Source organism: Cupressus sempervirens, chromosome 1, assembly GCF_028749045.1.
Source record: "Cupressus sempervirens isolate cs-2001-9-10 chromosome 1, ASM2874904v1, whole genome shotgun sequence".
Taxonomy (NCBI): Eukaryota; Viridiplantae; Streptophyta; class Pinopsida; order Cupressales; family Cupressaceae; genus Cupressus; species Cupressus sempervirens.
In genome coordinates, this window is record NC_143118.1 from 474,777,110 (window position 1) to 474,794,544 (window position 17,435).

Sequence of the window (17,435 nt, forward strand, 5' to 3'; positions counted from 1 at the left end):
TAAAATTCCTTGTACTATAAAGGCGTTGGTATAATCATTTGTTTGTATTCTACCATAGAAAACAGAGATTTACAATGAGCATGCATAAAAGATATTCAAAACTAATCTATCTCAGTTATTAGAGAATTCAAAATGCCATCAAACAAATTTGATATTTTTCTATGTAAAAGATGTTCTTTCTATAAATTATTAAAAAGGGGAGGAAATAATGGACCTGATACTTTGTCCAGTCTCCATATTATCAACAGTTGCCATTAAATTCAAAATATGTTTTCCTAATCACATTTTCGTAATGATAGTACTTGCAAATAGATTTCAGTTCTCATCATTTTCTCGTTCGTGCAGTGTTAAAAACAATTGGGAGTCAAGAACTTGGTGTGATTTAAAAGTTGATTTTTTAATTATATGAAAAACTAATATTTTAAGAAAAATCTTGACTGCTATATTCAAAAACTTAGAAGGATTTTAATTTCCATTTTTTTACTTGTACTTTCACAAATTATAACCATCTCCGATATAAGTAGCAAAGACAGTTATGTCCATCTCTTTAAAAAGCATCATTTTAAAGTGGCTGTCAGAACAAAGATATAGAAATTATAAACAGTTAAAGTATTGAATAGCAGTATTAATATTAAACAATGTCGTGATCGAATTTGCAGAAAGAAGAGATTTAAAAACTGAAAATGCATATACAACGGAATCAAGAAGAAATAGAAGAGCTAAATTGGAAAAAGAGAGGTATCTAGTGTACGACAACATAGATGAAATACATAACAAGTGATTAATAAGGAGGATGGCCTACTGCAAGTGAATAGTGTAATTAAAAATCCCATCATTTTAAGGAGTGGGACTGAATTACAGAGGTATACAATAAAAGCCTGGTGAGAACAAGTACAAGTTCTGGACTCAAACAACCTAGATGAAGGCTGAAGCATGTGACAGATGCGCTCCTCTTTTCCTCCCAGAAGTGAAACTTGAAGCTGTTAGTTTCACATTTTATGAGATTTCTGAGTATTTTAGTCTATAAAAATCCAATTAGGGAATACTAATAGTTAGTCATTTCATATATTATTGGAACTTAATTTAAGATGCATGTGTGTTAGATGCAAATAGTTTTTTTTTTTTTTTTTTTTTCTGTAACACCCAACTTGGACATATAAGGTAAATTGTTTTCTTAACCCTGTTCTATTAGACGCACCTGCAAATATATCTATGGTGTAATATCTCTGAAGTTTCAATGAATGAAATTAGAGAAAAATATATATTTTTAAAGAAGTAGTCACAAACCTAATGTACTTAGCATTTCTACTAGCTATTGTTAGGATTAACCACGGACAAAAATAACAGTTGCATGCAAATATAACTAATATCAGAAAATAATAGATCGCACAAAAGAAAACACAAGACACAAAGATTTAACATGGTTCACCCAATCCCTGGCTATGTCCACCAACAACAGGTGCAATATTATTATTACCCAGGGATTACAATTTGCAATCCCTTACAGCTCAATACTGCTGCAAGAAGCTACAATATCACCATTACATTATGAAATCTCTAACCCTAAGTCTTTTTATACAAAGTTTTAACCGCTTGCAAAATAAGGGCTAGAATAAGTCATCCAATAGAAAAATAGCAGCTGACGCCTTTTACAATATGAGCTCATTTTTGGCTTTAGGGACAGCGCCCCCGAAAACCCCTGCGGGCGCATTGCCCCTCAACCCCACCTTGTACTACGACAGTGAGCGCACCTTGACCTCATCTTGGGAACCCCCGTAGAAATAATCTGGGAGAAACCGTGCCGAATAAACCTCCGAGTTTGATTAGGCTCCACATCACAACAGCTATGTACTCATGTTTTGTAGAAACTCAATAGATAGTCAAACCATGTACACAAGACAGTACAACGTAATAGATCACCCTAGAGTATAATTTCACACGTAATGATCATACATATAGAGAATTTCACAAGTAAAAAATATTATTTTTAGTTGGGCTTGAAAATTTTATATCTAAAGAGCAATTTGTTGTGATTTTGATAGAAATGGCAGAAATTTAGTTACCGATATTTTTCCAAGAAGTTTCTGACTTATCTCCAATATTTCTTGATTTTTTTGGCCCTCGGTCATAAGTTTCAAATAACGTTATTTTGAACTATGGTTTTAACATCATTTTCATCCATCATCAAATCAAAGAATAGTATCTTGAGAGTGAGTTGCATTCCTTGTCTAATATTATTAGGGAATAGAAGGAAACTCTTCAAGATCTCATCATGAAGTTTTCAGTGGTTTCTTTTGTGGATCATCCAGATTGTCTATGTTGTTTCACAAGTTGCAAGAGTTGCATACAATTGTTGTGGGCATAGATTTAGGACTTGGACTTTATAGCCTCAAATGTTGACTTGGGCTTGAGACTCAACATGGGCATGGACTTGGTAAAAAAGAGACTCAACTTTCTAATATTTTCTTGTATTGAACTAAAAATGGAAAAAATTGTTGTTTTTCTCTCCTTTGAATTGCTTGAAGTGAATAAGAGAACTTCTCTACACCCTTGTAAAGCTTGATAGTTGATGAAATATAGAAAGTTCATTATTATGTATGTGAAATGGATATTTTTAGATAGTTGACATTACCAAATTTATTGTACCTCACCTCCAACTCATCAAGATTTGTCTAGATTATCTCAACATTTCACACCATTGTATCAATGCACAAAATAGCACCTCCTTGGCATCCTCATCAACCTTAAATGTATTAGAGAATTAGGAATTGGATTCAAATATAGGCCAAGACATGCATTGATTGGTGGAGTTGATTTATCCATCTACAATAAATAATGAGCCAAAGGTTTCACATTTTTTTTCTTTCCACCATAGTCATGTAAAATAGCCTTTTTGGCCTTACCCATGGCTTTAGAGAAATTCCAACTCATCGTACAGAAAACTTTCGCTAAATACATTTGTCACCTAAAAATTCAAAAACAAATTCAAAATTATTGCAAATTAATCCCTTAAAAAACAAATCAATAATTTTATATAAATTATTTATTTGTATTTGCTACTTTGATTAACTCTTCAATTTTGATGAATAGGTCGTCAAAATTATTCTTGCAATTTATTCCATGTCAACCTTTTTATAAGACATGATTATGAATACAAAAATCAAGTTGTACAAACAATCCAAAGGAAACAATCTGCATAGGACATGATGGATTGTTTTGGACAATATGAGCTAGCTAAGGAAATTTTGCTGCTTCTAATTAGAGCAATATGTGTGTATTTATTAACCATTGATTAAGTTCAACTCCAGAAAGAATATATGGTTTACTGAAATATATAAATTAAACCATGCATAGAATCATGCTAATATGATATAATTTGGATAAATTTTGTTTTATTCCTTAGCAGTACTTTTGTGTAGCATGTAAAAAACCTGTCAACTTTCTTTTGACCTAGAAACTTTGCCGTCTATGTGCAGGAAATCATAAATGGGGCAGGCCATACTAGTGCTGTGGATTGGTGGGCTCTTGGTAATAAATCGGATATCATATACCCTCTCAAGAAGAGTCATAATTTTATTTTTTATAGAAAGTTTTTTATATTATTAACATATTTGAGGCAAATAGGGAAAAAGAACTTGTGCAATTTGTTATATTGTTATGGTAATAACACAGCAATGTTTTTATTGATAAATAGATGATTCTATTAGTTAAAAAAAGCCGGTATAAGATTGTGTTTGAAGTGCAACCTTAAAGGCATTGTTAACAATCTAGCTAACAGTGACAACAATCTGAGTCAGTTTAACTATTCTATAAATTATTTCAATTTAATATTCCTCAATTAAGCTAATTATTTCATGTAATTTAAAATTTAAATTCACATAAAGCCTTGAATAGTCAAATTTATAAAAAATATGAAACAACAACAAATACCTATAATAGATGGTGGACCTTACTCAGTAGAATGAATAACTGAAATATTTTTATGACAGCTATGCAACTGATCAATCTATAGCACCAAGGGATCACAGCCTTAAGCCCTTTCAATATTAGATCTACTATGCATCTTGACTAGAAGGCTAGTAGTTTCATTTGTCTTATCCTCATCAAATAAAACTATGCGTGTTGATACGTTGTGCACTTATGAAAAGTGTCATTTTGTCTCAATTACACTTGTCCTACAAAACATGCAAGTTCTCTCTTCCCATAACTCTTTGGGCCTCTTACACCTACCCATCTTGCATCTTAGATTATGCGAACCTGTCCAGCCTTGCTTTCCCCCTAATAGAAACCCCTAAATATATCTCTATGTTCTTGTGTTGAGTTAAACTCTTTGATGTTGTAATACTTTTTTCTACCAATGTGATTAGTCCACATGGTTGTTTGAAACTTTTCTATGACAACTTTTTTATTTCCTCATTAGTATTGAGGTAGTCTTGTAGCTTGAGGTTCCATTTGCTCAACCACTTTATGTTTCGTTCCATCCAAGTTTTCTTCCTAGAAGATCCTCTTTCATCGCAATTTTGGGCAAACAATGGTTATCCATGTTTTCAACTTTCTCTAAATAGCTTATCAGTTAGGTTATTGTTGATGCCTCCAATTGACAAGTGTCTACTTCTGCTAAAAGGATTTCATATGGCACCGAGGTTTTAGTTTTGAGATTTCTTGTGATTAGGTGCTTCTAAATTCAATCTATCTGTCTCCATCCACATTTTGATATGTTGCCTCTGCAAACTTCGCAATCATAAAGAATAACTAGTTCCACTTTTTTGCATTTATTTTGGAGTAGATATGATGCTTTCCACACCCCCACCCCCCCCCCCATCCTTTTCATTCTACTACAAGTCTCCCAACTAGGCTTATAATGAAAGAAAATCCCAAGATATTTGTATTCTTTAACTCTTTCCAATAGGCCACCTCAAAAAGAAAGGTAATTTGTTTATTCTACTGAGATGTTGTGTTAAGACCCTGCCAACTGAGTCTAGGTTCGGGTCCTTCTCAAGTTCAAATTCATGCTAGGTCTATAGGAAGTCCAAACAAGATTTGCGCCACAAAATGGGGTCCTTACGGTTCTATGGACCCACGAGGACCCATAGTCCATGGTGCAGACCCTACCTAGACCCGCCACTGACTCGAGAGGACCATCAAGGACCCCATGCAAACCCCGAAGGATCTACGAGTACCCACAGCCCATGACACCAAAAGTTTGTTACAAACAAAAAAACTATATTTTTTTATTTTTACTTTTTCTTCCAACCCTAAAAGGAGCCAATTAGAATACACGAAACACATTTTATTTCTCATTTCCTCTCTCATTTTGGTGTGTCCATTTTGCTAATGGAATCGGTTTGGGTTTCAATGATGAGGATCTTGCTTTAGTTGCAGCTGGGGATGAACCCATTGATCCCTCATTTCTTGATGACCCATTTGACCCTTGAAGGGCCTTGATACAATGATAAATTATTAAACACTTGTCACTATTATGATATTCGAACTTTATTATTTGATGAACTAGTCAATGCTTTGAAATTTCATTTCGCAATTCAGTAATTCAATGTATGGTTTTCTTTAGAATCATGAACATAGATTACGTAAGGAGTATTTAATGTTCATCTTTGACATTTGGCATTGATCAATGATCAAGCAACATATATTCATACTATGAAATGATTTAGTTTTGCAATTATGTTATCTTTTTCTTTTTCTTTTTCTTTTGTGAATACACACACCCACACACACACACTTAGGAACCCAAATGGAAAATAAAGAATTTCCCGAATTGACAAACTTGTACCCAAATCCGAACCCGAACCAACAACTTAGGTTTTCTTCCCTCTTTAAAGAGAAAATCAAGATTTTGGATTATATAATTTTCACTTACATCCCCACCTCTTGATAAAAGTGTTCTAAGGGTCTTAAATGACCTCTTAATTCATGAGCTGTTTTAAGATTTTAAGATGAGATCATTAGCGTATGAAAATGGTTTCACTGCATATCTTGCCAATTGGACCCCATCTCCATTTGTATTGCTTAACTAAGTTTCTAACTTATCAGCGTATAAACCAAAGATAGAAGGGGATAAAGGCCAACCTTGCTTAACACCAATGTCACTATCAAAACATTCAGACATTCCTTTAGTATTTCTATAGAAGATGAAGGATGGGAATTGCAGTTCCCTTTAAGTCATTCAAGGGACATAGCTTGGAGTAAAACTCCCAATGGTTCTAGTTGTTTAAATATCATTTCCAATCGCCAAGGAACAATTGAATGGAATGGGTCATACACTAATTATAAAGTCTATGTTTCTTAAGATTACTAATATTTTAATTAATAATGGATTGCCCTCATAAACATCTAGTCAAAAAAAAACATACGACATATTCAATTGCAAATCACTTATTTAAAAAAAAAACATACAACACATTCAATTGCAAAACACTTATTTTAACAATCTGGAAAAAGTTAAATCACAGCAATGAAAATCAAGGGTGTAGCCCAAATAAATAATCATTTCTGACATGGCTAGCTCATAGATTCTGACCATTTTTCATAGAATATGCCATATAATGGAAAACAATTCAGTAGCTGGTAATAGTTGCAGCAACTAAATGATTTCCAAAAGGTTTTTGTCCCCTAGGCATGATATCAAGGGTTTCTGTCTTTGTTAAGCTTCAGATAGAATGCTTGGAAAATATACAAAATGAGGGCATTAGATCTGTTTGGATGGGAATTACAATTTGGAACCAATATTAAATTCATATTCCTTCTTAAAATTATAATTATAATAAATAATTTAATTCACTAATAATAAAAAGTGATCGAACTAATATCGAGAATTATTTGCATAGCTTTTACCTAATTGAATACTGATTAATATATAACCAACACTGCAGAAAACACCTACTTACCAATAATAATAAAATACTTTATTTGAAAAGGTACATGGATTGTATATATTTTTTTGCGGGGGAGGAGAAGCACCTTTTGATTGGAGCTATGAACTAGTAAGGTCACAGGAGAACCCCATCCCTATAACGAGTGCCAAGAAATCCTCTATTTATCTCCTTTCCTTTTTTTCCTCTGGCCCCTGAACAGAGGGACAAACCAACTAGCAATATCGATGTCACTGTCCACCGCCAACATTCACACTTCTATGCTGCTCCTTCCTTGCAGTGTGCACTACAGTCTCTTTTGTCAGCAACAAGAAGTGGTCTCAAAACAATTTTTGGTGACTAACAGCATCATAAACCTCCCTAGAACTGGCAGCGACCATCGGCAGGCCATGTACACCTCAGGCACGAGCATTTTGTTCACAGACATGGGAGGCACAAGCAAGGGTACTTGACCCCCAGATCAGCCATATACACCACGGCTCTTGCAACGTGAGTTGCCATTACGCTGCGAACTAATGAGTTGTGGTTACACTGCAAACTAATGCTCGGATTGTTTTTAAGTTTTTTTCATGCATCATTTATCCAATTAACATCAAACACACAATAATTGAGATAAATAGAAGCTACTTTGCACACATACACAACTTTTCATAGATCACATAAGTATAAATGCGAGTTTTTGAAATAAATTACCTAAAGTTAAACTGAATAACATAATAGAAATATAGTGTCACTCTCAAATATCTATAATATTCATGGAATATGCAATCCATTGAATCAAAAATTCAATACGTGTATCAAAATAAAGGCTCATTGTAGTCTATATTCTCCTACAAGTATGCCTAAGATAGGTCATGGAAGACTCTAGAGCCATCCTCTCTCCCTGTGTGTAAGGTTGAACTTCAGTGACATGCTCATCATCATCATCATCCTCGTCCTCATAATCCTCATCATTACAGTCGGATCCATCCTCCTCTACTACCATCGCCACCGTCTCTGTCTCTCAATCCACCTGATTAACCCACTCATGTCTTCATCGCTGAAGACATGATCATCAACTTTCAGCTTCGATTTGACATCAAATAGCCAAGACAAGTTGTGGGAGATAACACTGCAGAAGGCATGAATCCTGAAATTTGGCTACGCGTGGAACTTTTTGAAAACCCCCCAAGATCTAGAATCAGCATTTGAACTCCTATGAAAGTGAGGCCTATATCAAACATCCTGACAGTATTTATAAAAATATAACTTAAAAGTATAAGATATTTAAATGTTATATTTGTATAAGTCCTCCTACCCGTGAGCTAAAAAAATTATTATTTTTCATTGGCTGACAGCAAAGTCTGACCAGGAGGACTCACCGAGTCTAGCGAGTCCATGGGCTCGGCAAGTCCATGGAAACTTGCCCAAGACTCGGCTGAGTCCAAGGCAAGAGGCCACCAACCTCAGGAAGGCTGCCTCGCCTTGGGACTTGCTGAGTATTGTAACACTAGTTCATATGTTACTATTGATGAATCAACAATGATTTGCCCACGTCTTTGTCATTTTTCCAAATGTTAAAGCTTCTTAGATCCCTGAATTGTCTTGCAAAGAAAGTTTTAGATTGAATAGCTTGCCAACAAATATTGTGAGTGATATGTATGGTAGGTTCCTTAAGTCTCTTTTGTCAAGAGTTGTTCCATTTGTCAAGGATTGAGCTCACTCCTAGCACAAGCTATCATCCACAATTTTTTGGGAAAACTAAGATTGTCAATACGTGGGTGAATGGATGCTTGAAAATATGTTTAAGACAGCACAAGCATGAATTAGATTACTCTTATTCGGGAGAATATTCTTATAATACAACTTATCATACATGTCATTCAAAATGTCACTTTTTATGGCATTATATACTTTCATTAATCTTTTGTTTTCTGATAGCAAGGTACTAAGGGTTAAAGACTTACTTCAACAGAGTCAAGATGTCCAGCAATCACTCAAACACAGCCTCAAACATGCTCAAAATCAGCCAAAGTTGTATGCTGATCAACATAGAGCTGAGCTCTTGTTTGATTTGAAGTTGATGACATAGTTTACTTGATATTGTAGCCCTATAGAGAGTCTTCTCTCCATGTCTTTTAGGGTCCATTCAAAGTCAATAAGAAAGTTGGAGAAGTGGCTCATGAGTTGGAGCTGTTTGATAGTAGCAAATTGCATACTGTGTTTCATGTTTCATGTCTTAAAAAGGCACTTGGCCATTATACATTTGCTTCAATTGAGTTAGCTCCCATAAATGAAGAAAGGAAGATGATTTTGGTTTTTATAGAAATGATTGATTTCAAAGAGCACAGATTGAGGAATGAGAGCATCAATAGTTACATGGTCAAACATAATACGTCTTCAGTTGAAAATATCACTTGAGAAGAAGAATAAATCCTGGAGCCTCTTCTGTTGCAATTAGTTAGAAGAAGACAATTATGAAGAGAAAGAACTGTAATATCCCCTTCTCAAACATAAGTTGTCCGTGGCCCATAAAGGTCCCCTACCAATTGTCTTCCTAATAGATTGTGAAGATTTCAAAATTGGCTCATAGGAACATGTTACCAAATCAAGAATTGTGATCTTAGTGTCCAGGACTAACAAAATTATGTTAATTCCGGATGAACATAATCACAAACTCTTGTAGAACTGCAATAGTTTATGTGCATTCTGTCATACAATTGTCATGCTACACACTTCATAGATAATCTATTAAACAAACGGAAAACATTCTAGTCCTACAAATGGCCTCCTTCTAGGATCACTCTGAAGCGGCCCAGAGTTCGGGCTAGTCATACAGTCTATCCTTCTATATTTGTTCAGAATCCTCAGCAATGTTTCGGGGGCGTTCTTTTGGACCCACCTCTCTGTTTTGGTTTTGGTTGTTGTTGCTTTCTTTCTTTGGGTGCTGCCAGGCGTCCCTGCTGTGGGCTGGTCCCTATCGTTGTTCTCGGCAGTCTGTCTGACACCTTTTGTGGTCTTCTGTCAGGCATTAATAAACTTATCTACTTATTTGAATTCAAATGTTACACATTAATAATACTGATATCAATAGCAAAGTGTTGGTCCAAAATTTGATTGTGGAATTGTTATAAATGGGGAAACTCTATACCATGGAGGATATTTTTATGGAAGTCTTGAAACTTAAGTCCTTTTCTCATGTAGAACAATTTTAAGTTAGCAATTAGGCTTCATTAACATCTCTTCATACATTTTCTGATGTCTTTCTATAGTTTTGCAGAACTACAGACAACTAATATTAGCCAATAAGAGCTGACTGTACCGAAAACTAACCCTATGCAGCAGTCAGGACATAAACTATGAAAGTTTTTTTAACGACAGAGGGTCATACAGTAATATACACACTTTTCTTTGTTTTGTTTTCAATTTTGAGTTCGCTTTGGAGAACTAGAAAGATGAACAAATAGGTACAGCAAGAATTTATTTGCAGCAATGATAATATAAGAACTCTTGAAGCCACAATATTTAGAAAATGCTCACAACCAGCAATTATTTTAGAATTATTCTTTTCAACCTTTGAAGAATGTTTTCAAGGATTTTTATTGCTAACCGTACAGCTGTAAAAACCGAGGCGATGCCCTACTTGGGCCATACTACTCTTTGCAAGAGAAAATTAATCAATGGTTAAATCATCATGAAAACTAATTTGACATTACTTCAAGTTTGGCAGCCAAGTTTGGAGGTGAATATTGTTGTCTACTGAATATCAAGATTTTAAATATAAGGCCATATCATTACAAGAGGTAGCTGTCAGCTGGCATGAGAATCTGGAAAGCAAATTGCTCCTTCTCAGTGATTTTCAACATATCTTGTGGCATCTAGACCTAGGGGAAATGAAAGATGAGGTTTGCATTATATAACAGAAGAAAAATGTATGTTTAGATGGGTCGTACAGTTCCAGCCACCTTGTGCCAGCAGCAAAACAGATGCAGGCCTACAGATGACTATTTAATATAGCAAAATGAATCTTTAGCAGTAAAATATGATTGCAGGCCTATAGGTGACTGTTTAATATAGCAAAATGAATCTTTACTCCCTTTAATGTGATCGGTATGTATTGGAGTTCATGTAAGAGGTGCTGGTTCAGTTCAAGATCATCCAGTGTTGTATTGTTGATGAACCTGGAGAATTGCTGAGTGATATCCCTCGCTGCCCTGACTGATACAGTGTGTCCTTGGTCCATTTCAGACTTGTAAGTTGTCATTTCTTGTCATTTGAAGGTTGATACACAAGTTTGGGGATGAGTGACGTGGTTGGTGCTTGATGGAGATGTGTTCTATGCAACCTGGAAGGTGTTTAAAGGGTAGAAGCATTACTATCATGAACTGCAATAATGGATAGCAGACCTGTGACTTCCTGAGCAGACATGTTAGCCCCGTAGGAGCTCATTCCAGTCCGAATAATTCAGTAACAGTATATTCATATCATACATTTTGAGCTATTCTCATATGGGTTGGTATATATAATATATATGGATATCCTATGTTTTGTTATCATGAAAACAACTCATCAACTCCTTGGCACATATTTATCCCTTTGATCACTCTAGTGGCTCTTCTGCTTGGGCTCATTTGATGCTTGATACATGATCTACCCTGGCTGCATGTTGCTTTTGTCCATTACTTGTGTAACAATGTTGGAAATACATTTAGTGTTACAGCTTATTAAGTATGACTTTGTGATCCTTCTCTTAATGATACTCATTGTTGAAATCAAGGTGCCATTAACCTTCTGCATATCATGTAATTCTAATACTCCTAATATAGTTTATAAATTATTCAAAAGGATGAAGGGTTTCACTTTCACCAGCTGGTAAATTATTTTTATTGACATATTCAATAGCTATTTACAGGCCTCGGTAATTAATTATTTACTAACTGTTCCTGGTCAAGCATCATAGTAACTAATAAACTGGTGAAGTTGGAGAATCTAGGAATCCACCATGAGACTTTGGCATTTGCAATGTTATGACAAGTGTCATAAATTGTAAAATTATCTCTAACAGCTATGACATCTGTCTTAAGGTTCTATGATAACTATGACAAATCTTTTCTATTCTTGATTCCTAGGCACCCAAGCGTGAGAGATGTCATCAGACAACTATAAGAGAATATATAAGAGGCTATAATGGGCAACAAGTGATGATTTCAAGATGGTGACATTATGATTTGATCAATTTGGACAGCATTTTCATCATTTTCTATATTATAGGTGCTTGAAAGTGGAGCTTATATGAGTTTTGCATTAATTTTATTTTACAAGTTTACATGCTACCAGATTGAATACAAGATTGAGGAAACCAATTGTATTGTAATATCTTTAAAGAACAATATACATTTGCGGCTCTTTTGTTGGTGGACTTTTTTGCCCAAAATGATTTTCTCCACATTAATCACTGTGTTGTGTATGGCTTTTGAGTTACTTGATTTTGCTATTTAAATCATTTCTCTATTGTAATTCTACAATATATATTTCAGATTTGTAAATTAAATCAAAATTTCCATATTGTAGTGATTGTCTTCATTTCTAACACTCACCTTACAAATAGACCTTTCCTTTCCCAACATTTCCAATCAACATGTATGCCAAACATCACACCCACTCTAACCTATGTTAATTCTCAACAACCTAAATACATAGCTTCCCTTTGTATATCAATTTTCCACAATATCTTCCTATAGAAAATTCTTGGCAAAGGCAAGCTCATTGCAATCCATAAACTAAAGTAGTTCTTGCAATATATAAAAGGAATTATAAGTTGAGTTTTCTTATAATAGATGTAATTAGAGTCAACTGCACAAGCCTCTTATTAATCCTAAGTGTTCTTATGATTATACTTGGTAGCATTCCTTGTAAATCAATAATTGATACTAAAAATTCCCCCACTTTAAAATTAGTAGTTTACCTTGCCAAGACAATCAAAGCCCTTGTGACTAATTCAAGCTCTCTCATTTGGGATACTTCTTATTTAATCAATGTCATCAAGGTGAAATTCTTGTATCTTTCGACATAGTGAATTTGTTTACCAAGATTCTTGTTGAGAAAAATATTCATGGGTTATAAGCCATACTAATGCTGATATTACTTTCTGGCAAAATTGTGCCTCAGATTACCTTCTTTTCCTTTTAAGGATAGATATTTTTGAACATGTAAGTGTAGCCTTTGGTTCATTGTTGACTCCCAAGGTATCCAATTTGTTCAAATATCTAGAACATTTCTTTCCAACACTCCAAGATGTTTCGTCTATTATTTGTTTTCTATTCATTCATCAATCTAATAGGTTGGCGAGAATGGGATTCAACAATAGGGTTTGTGTGATATGTCAAAATCAAGAAAGAGTTTAACATGGTTTTGGAAGTCACTATTAAGGAGAACTTTAAATGGTTGGGATCAAGTGATGCTTGGCATATGCATTTGCATCCCCTTGGTTGGAAAGGATCGATGTTGGGGATACTCATATTATCTAACATTGTAAATTTGTTTAGCCTTATTCAGCTATCTAGTATTTCTTTTATACGATGAAAGCAATGCAAAGGAAAATTCTACAGCAAGACAACTTTTTATCAAGTTTTCTTGATGAGATAAATTTCATTACAATAGTAGCCAAAACGGATATGCTTATAGAAGATTGCATGGATTGGGCCCTTGTATAGATTAAATATGTGAAATGAAAGGCTTCTTAAACGATATTAACTTATTTGTTTTGCATTTTAGAAATCAGAATAATATTAAAATGTGTGTACTTGATCTTTTGTTTTCTATGATCTTATTTAAAAATGTTTTTTTGGTTAAAGCTTTTATTACATGTACATTAAAAGCCTATGAAAAGTGAAAATATCAGCTAAACATAAACACAAAAGTCAAAACTAATATTTTTCATAATTTGTCTATCCAAAATTGGATTCGACCTTCTTCACAAGTTCACACAATTAACATGATCTTTGCACCTCTATTCTATTGCTCTCAGATGACTATGTTTTATAGAGTAACTACTTTCCATGCTACAAATGTTAATCCTAATATGCATAATCATCATAAAATTTAAAACTAATGGTCCTTCCTCAAATTATATTTGCAGGTGTCCTATTATATGAAATGCTTTATGGATACACACCATTTAGAGGAAAAACTAGGCAGAAGACCTTTGCAAACATCCTTCACAAGGACATAAAATTTCCAAAAAGCACTCATGTGAGCTACACCCTATTCTCTAATGTGTCCATTCAATGTTTTGTTTTATTCATTAAAACAAAGATTTGGTTTTCAACAAAGCAAATAGCCTCTGGTTGCTTATGAGGATAAACTAAGAATATCAAGTTAATTTGTTTATGTTTATATTTAATGAACCTTCATGTTTGAAGGTGCTAACTTTTCTCTTGGTATAAACTATTTTTCCTAAGAATGGGAATCGATTCTTACAAATAGATTACAATTGCTTAAAATAAGAGTGCCTTGAATTTGTGTTGCAGGTAAGCATGGCAGCAATACAGTTGATTCACGGATTGCTGCATAGGAATCCAGAAAAGAGGCTGGGTTCATGTACAGGAGCAAATGAAATCAAGAAACATCTTTTTTTTCGAGATGTAAATTGGGCTCTAGTTCGAAGCACGGTCTCTCTCTCACTCCCATTTACTCACTCAATGCTCACTTCTGTTGAATTCAATTAATGCTTGATGATACTAAAACTCGAAAAAATATCCATGCAACTTCAACTAAATGGATAGCCATAAAGCCTCAGCACATGATAGTAATTTAAAACAAACAACCAACTTAATCCTTTGTGTCCATCTACAACTATCGACGTCGAAGCCATAGATGATCTAAAATTATAAAACGTTACACATGTAGCATAATAATTTTGAAAAGAAAACTTGTAAGTTTGGATAATATATGATTAAAATTGCTAACATGGCATGGTACACAAAAAAATAGATAGGATAACATTTACAAGATTATGCATAATAACAATAGGAAGACACTAGATGATGCATTTAACAAGGGAAAGTGATGATTCAATAACTAGATTTACCATTTCATTGCCAAAGGTGTACTTAGACGTCCTTGTTTTCTTTACTAAGATAAATGGATTGCATATTATTTACACTTTGAAAACCAGATAAGGTGACAGTTGTATTGTGGCAGATTTGTGTGTCATTTTTTAATGTCTTTGTGGATGTTCTTTGGTATTCCATAATATCGATTATGGATCATTGGATATCTTTATCATTTCAGATTTGACATTACCCATCTAGAAAGTGGAATTCATCAAGATTCAATAACTAGATTTACCATTTCATTTCCAGAGGTGTGCTTAGATGTCCTTGTTTTCTTTAGTAAGCTAAATGGATTGCATATTATTTACACCCTGAAAACCAAAAAAGGTGAGTTGTATTATAGCAAATTTGTGTGCCAATTTTGAATATCTTTGTGGATGTTCTTTGGTACTCCATAATATAGATTATGGATCGTTGGATATCTTAATCATTTCAGATTTGACATTACCCATCCAGTTGGAGTTCCAAGAGAGTGGACTTGTAATTGTGGATTGGCTCTAAGTTACTGATTCGGGTTCGGGGATGGATTTGGGTTCAAGTTTTGGGTTCCGTGAGTTTGGGCAAAAAAAAAATCCCATTTGGGTTCATGGGTGGGTTTGTGTGTGTGTGTGTGTGTGTGTGTGTACAAAAAAAAAAAGAGAAATGTGCATAATTGCAAAACTTAGTCATTTCATAGAATGAATACATGTTGCTTGGTCATTGATCAATGCCAAAAGTCAAAGATAAACGTTAAATACCCGCTCATTAATCTATGTTCATGATTGTAAAGAAAATCATACATTGAATTACTAAATTGCAAAATGAAATTTCAAAACATAGCATAGTTGAAGTTCATCAAATAATAAAGTTTGAAACATAATGATAAATGGCAAGTGTTTAATAGTTTATCAATGATCATAGTATCAAATGCCCTTCAAGGGCCAAATGGGTCATTAAACAACAAGGGATCAATGGCTTCATCCCTGGCTGCAACTATATCTAGATCCTCGTCATTGGAATAAACCATCTCTACAACCTTCTCTTAAAACTTGCAAAATGGGCATACCAAAATGAAAGAGCAAATGAAGAGACAAGATGAGTGAAATGTTTTTTATTAGGCTCCTTTTAGGGTTACATAAAAAAATATTATTTTAAGTTGTTTTATTTCATTTTTTGGACACTACTACCCTGGGTTCACACAAATTCATGCCAACAAGGACTCGAACGGACCCACAGTCCGAAATCCGAACCCTGCCCGAACCCACAACAAACCCGAACCCGAGCTCCAAGGTCTGAATTCGGCTTCCTAGGATCATTAGGTTGGATATGGTGATGGCATGAGTCTTACATGTTATGATGCGTATAGCTTAGTTTCACATGGATTGGGATGTATAGTTACATGAATCCCATCATCTAGTTCACAAGGAGCACTTTTAGAGAGTTTAGTGTTTCAAAGGTGGTTTTGGATACTCTTTAGATGTATTGTAATCTTTTTTTTCATAGGACAACAAATCAAGTGTGGATGCTTTTAGAGGATGGGTTTTCCTCACATGAGGGTCTTCTTAGAATACATCTCTTATCATCTTGATTGTATGTTTGTCTATTATTTATGCATTGTGAATTTTGAATATATTTTTGTGTGCTTTTCTCTCGCAGGGTTCTGTGGAAATAGTTTTATGGCTGCAAATTTTCATTCACAAAGGACCTATTGGTAGTTCAATTGTAAAGGGTGTAGTAAAGAAAAGTGTGGAAATGCCTTCCTAAATGTCAAAATCTTAGGAGAGGATAGCAAGGTAACTTTTAGTTATTAATTATAGTCATTAAAATTCGTATAAGGAAATAGAATAAACAAAACAAGATGAAGAACCACAAAATAAACACAGAGATTTATTGTGTGAAAACCCTCGCAAAAACCCCACCACAACATAGCAGCAATCACTCATATTGTCATAAATCAAATTGCATAGAATTTACAGAACGATGCCCTCTCATATGTCTATTGCATACAATCACTATTTTGATAACACTATAGTTAACTCAATTGAAATAGTCTCCATAGTATATTATAGTGCACCTTCTTCTAGTATATTTTTAATCTCAAAATCTATCGATCCACACAGTAACAAATTCATTTATTCATCCTTGTGAGATGGTTGAGTTTAGTTCTTACCTAGTCAAGTGTCCTAGACTATTAGAACACTCCAAAGTATTCAGCATTCATAGAAACTAAGAAAACTCTCAACAAACTTCCAAAAGCTTCTTGATTGGATCAATCATCATCAGAGATTTCAGCTTCATCAATTTGTGTTCCTCCATGGTCCCCATCAATCCATCGTCAATTTGTGTTCCACCATGGTCCCCACCAATCCATCTCATAATTTATTGGAGCAAGTAACGATATTGGCAAAACATCCACAAGCTTTACTAAGAAGTTCATCGAAGAAGGTCATGTGGTTGCCAAGACTTTAAGAGA

At 34.3% G+C, this 17,435-nt stretch overlaps 2 protein-coding genes across 11 annotated transcripts in view; one reads left to right on the plus strand and one right to left on the minus strand.

Annotated features, from left to right (window-relative positions):
- LOC149578339 (phototropin-1A-like) overlaps positions 1 to 17,435 on the plus strand; it is a 338,062-nt gene that overhangs the window by 304,306 nt on the left and 16,321 nt on the right. For all 6 annotated transcript variants that reach the window (XM_089828327.1, XM_089828331.1, XM_089828325.1 and 3 more), the window contains 3 exons: positions 3,477 to 3,528; positions 14,008 to 14,120; positions 14,399 to 14,539. In XM_089828327.1, coding sequence (XP_089684453.1) covers positions 3,477 to 3,528; positions 14,008 to 14,120; positions 14,399 to 14,539 — 306 coding nt within the window. The remainder of the gene's footprint in view (positions 1 to 3,476; positions 3,529 to 14,007; positions 14,121 to 14,398; positions 14,540 to 17,435) is intronic.
- The window catches only part of LOC149578340 (uncharacterized), a 260,414-nt gene that overhangs the window by 226,176 nt on the left and 16,803 nt on the right, over positions 1 to 17,435 (minus strand). Inside the window, exon 2 of one of the 5 annotated variants that reach the window (XM_089828348.1) lies at positions 611 to 980. The exons of 3 other annotated variants lie outside the window; for them this stretch is intronic. In XM_089828348.1, the coding sequence (XP_089684474.1) occupies positions 916 to 980 (65 nt within the window). In that variant the 3' untranslated portion in view covers positions 611 to 915. Of the gene's footprint in view, positions 1 to 610; positions 981 to 1,414; positions 1,845 to 17,435 lie in introns of those variants that run through there. One more of the 5 variants, XM_089828347.1, reaches the window with a different exon arrangement.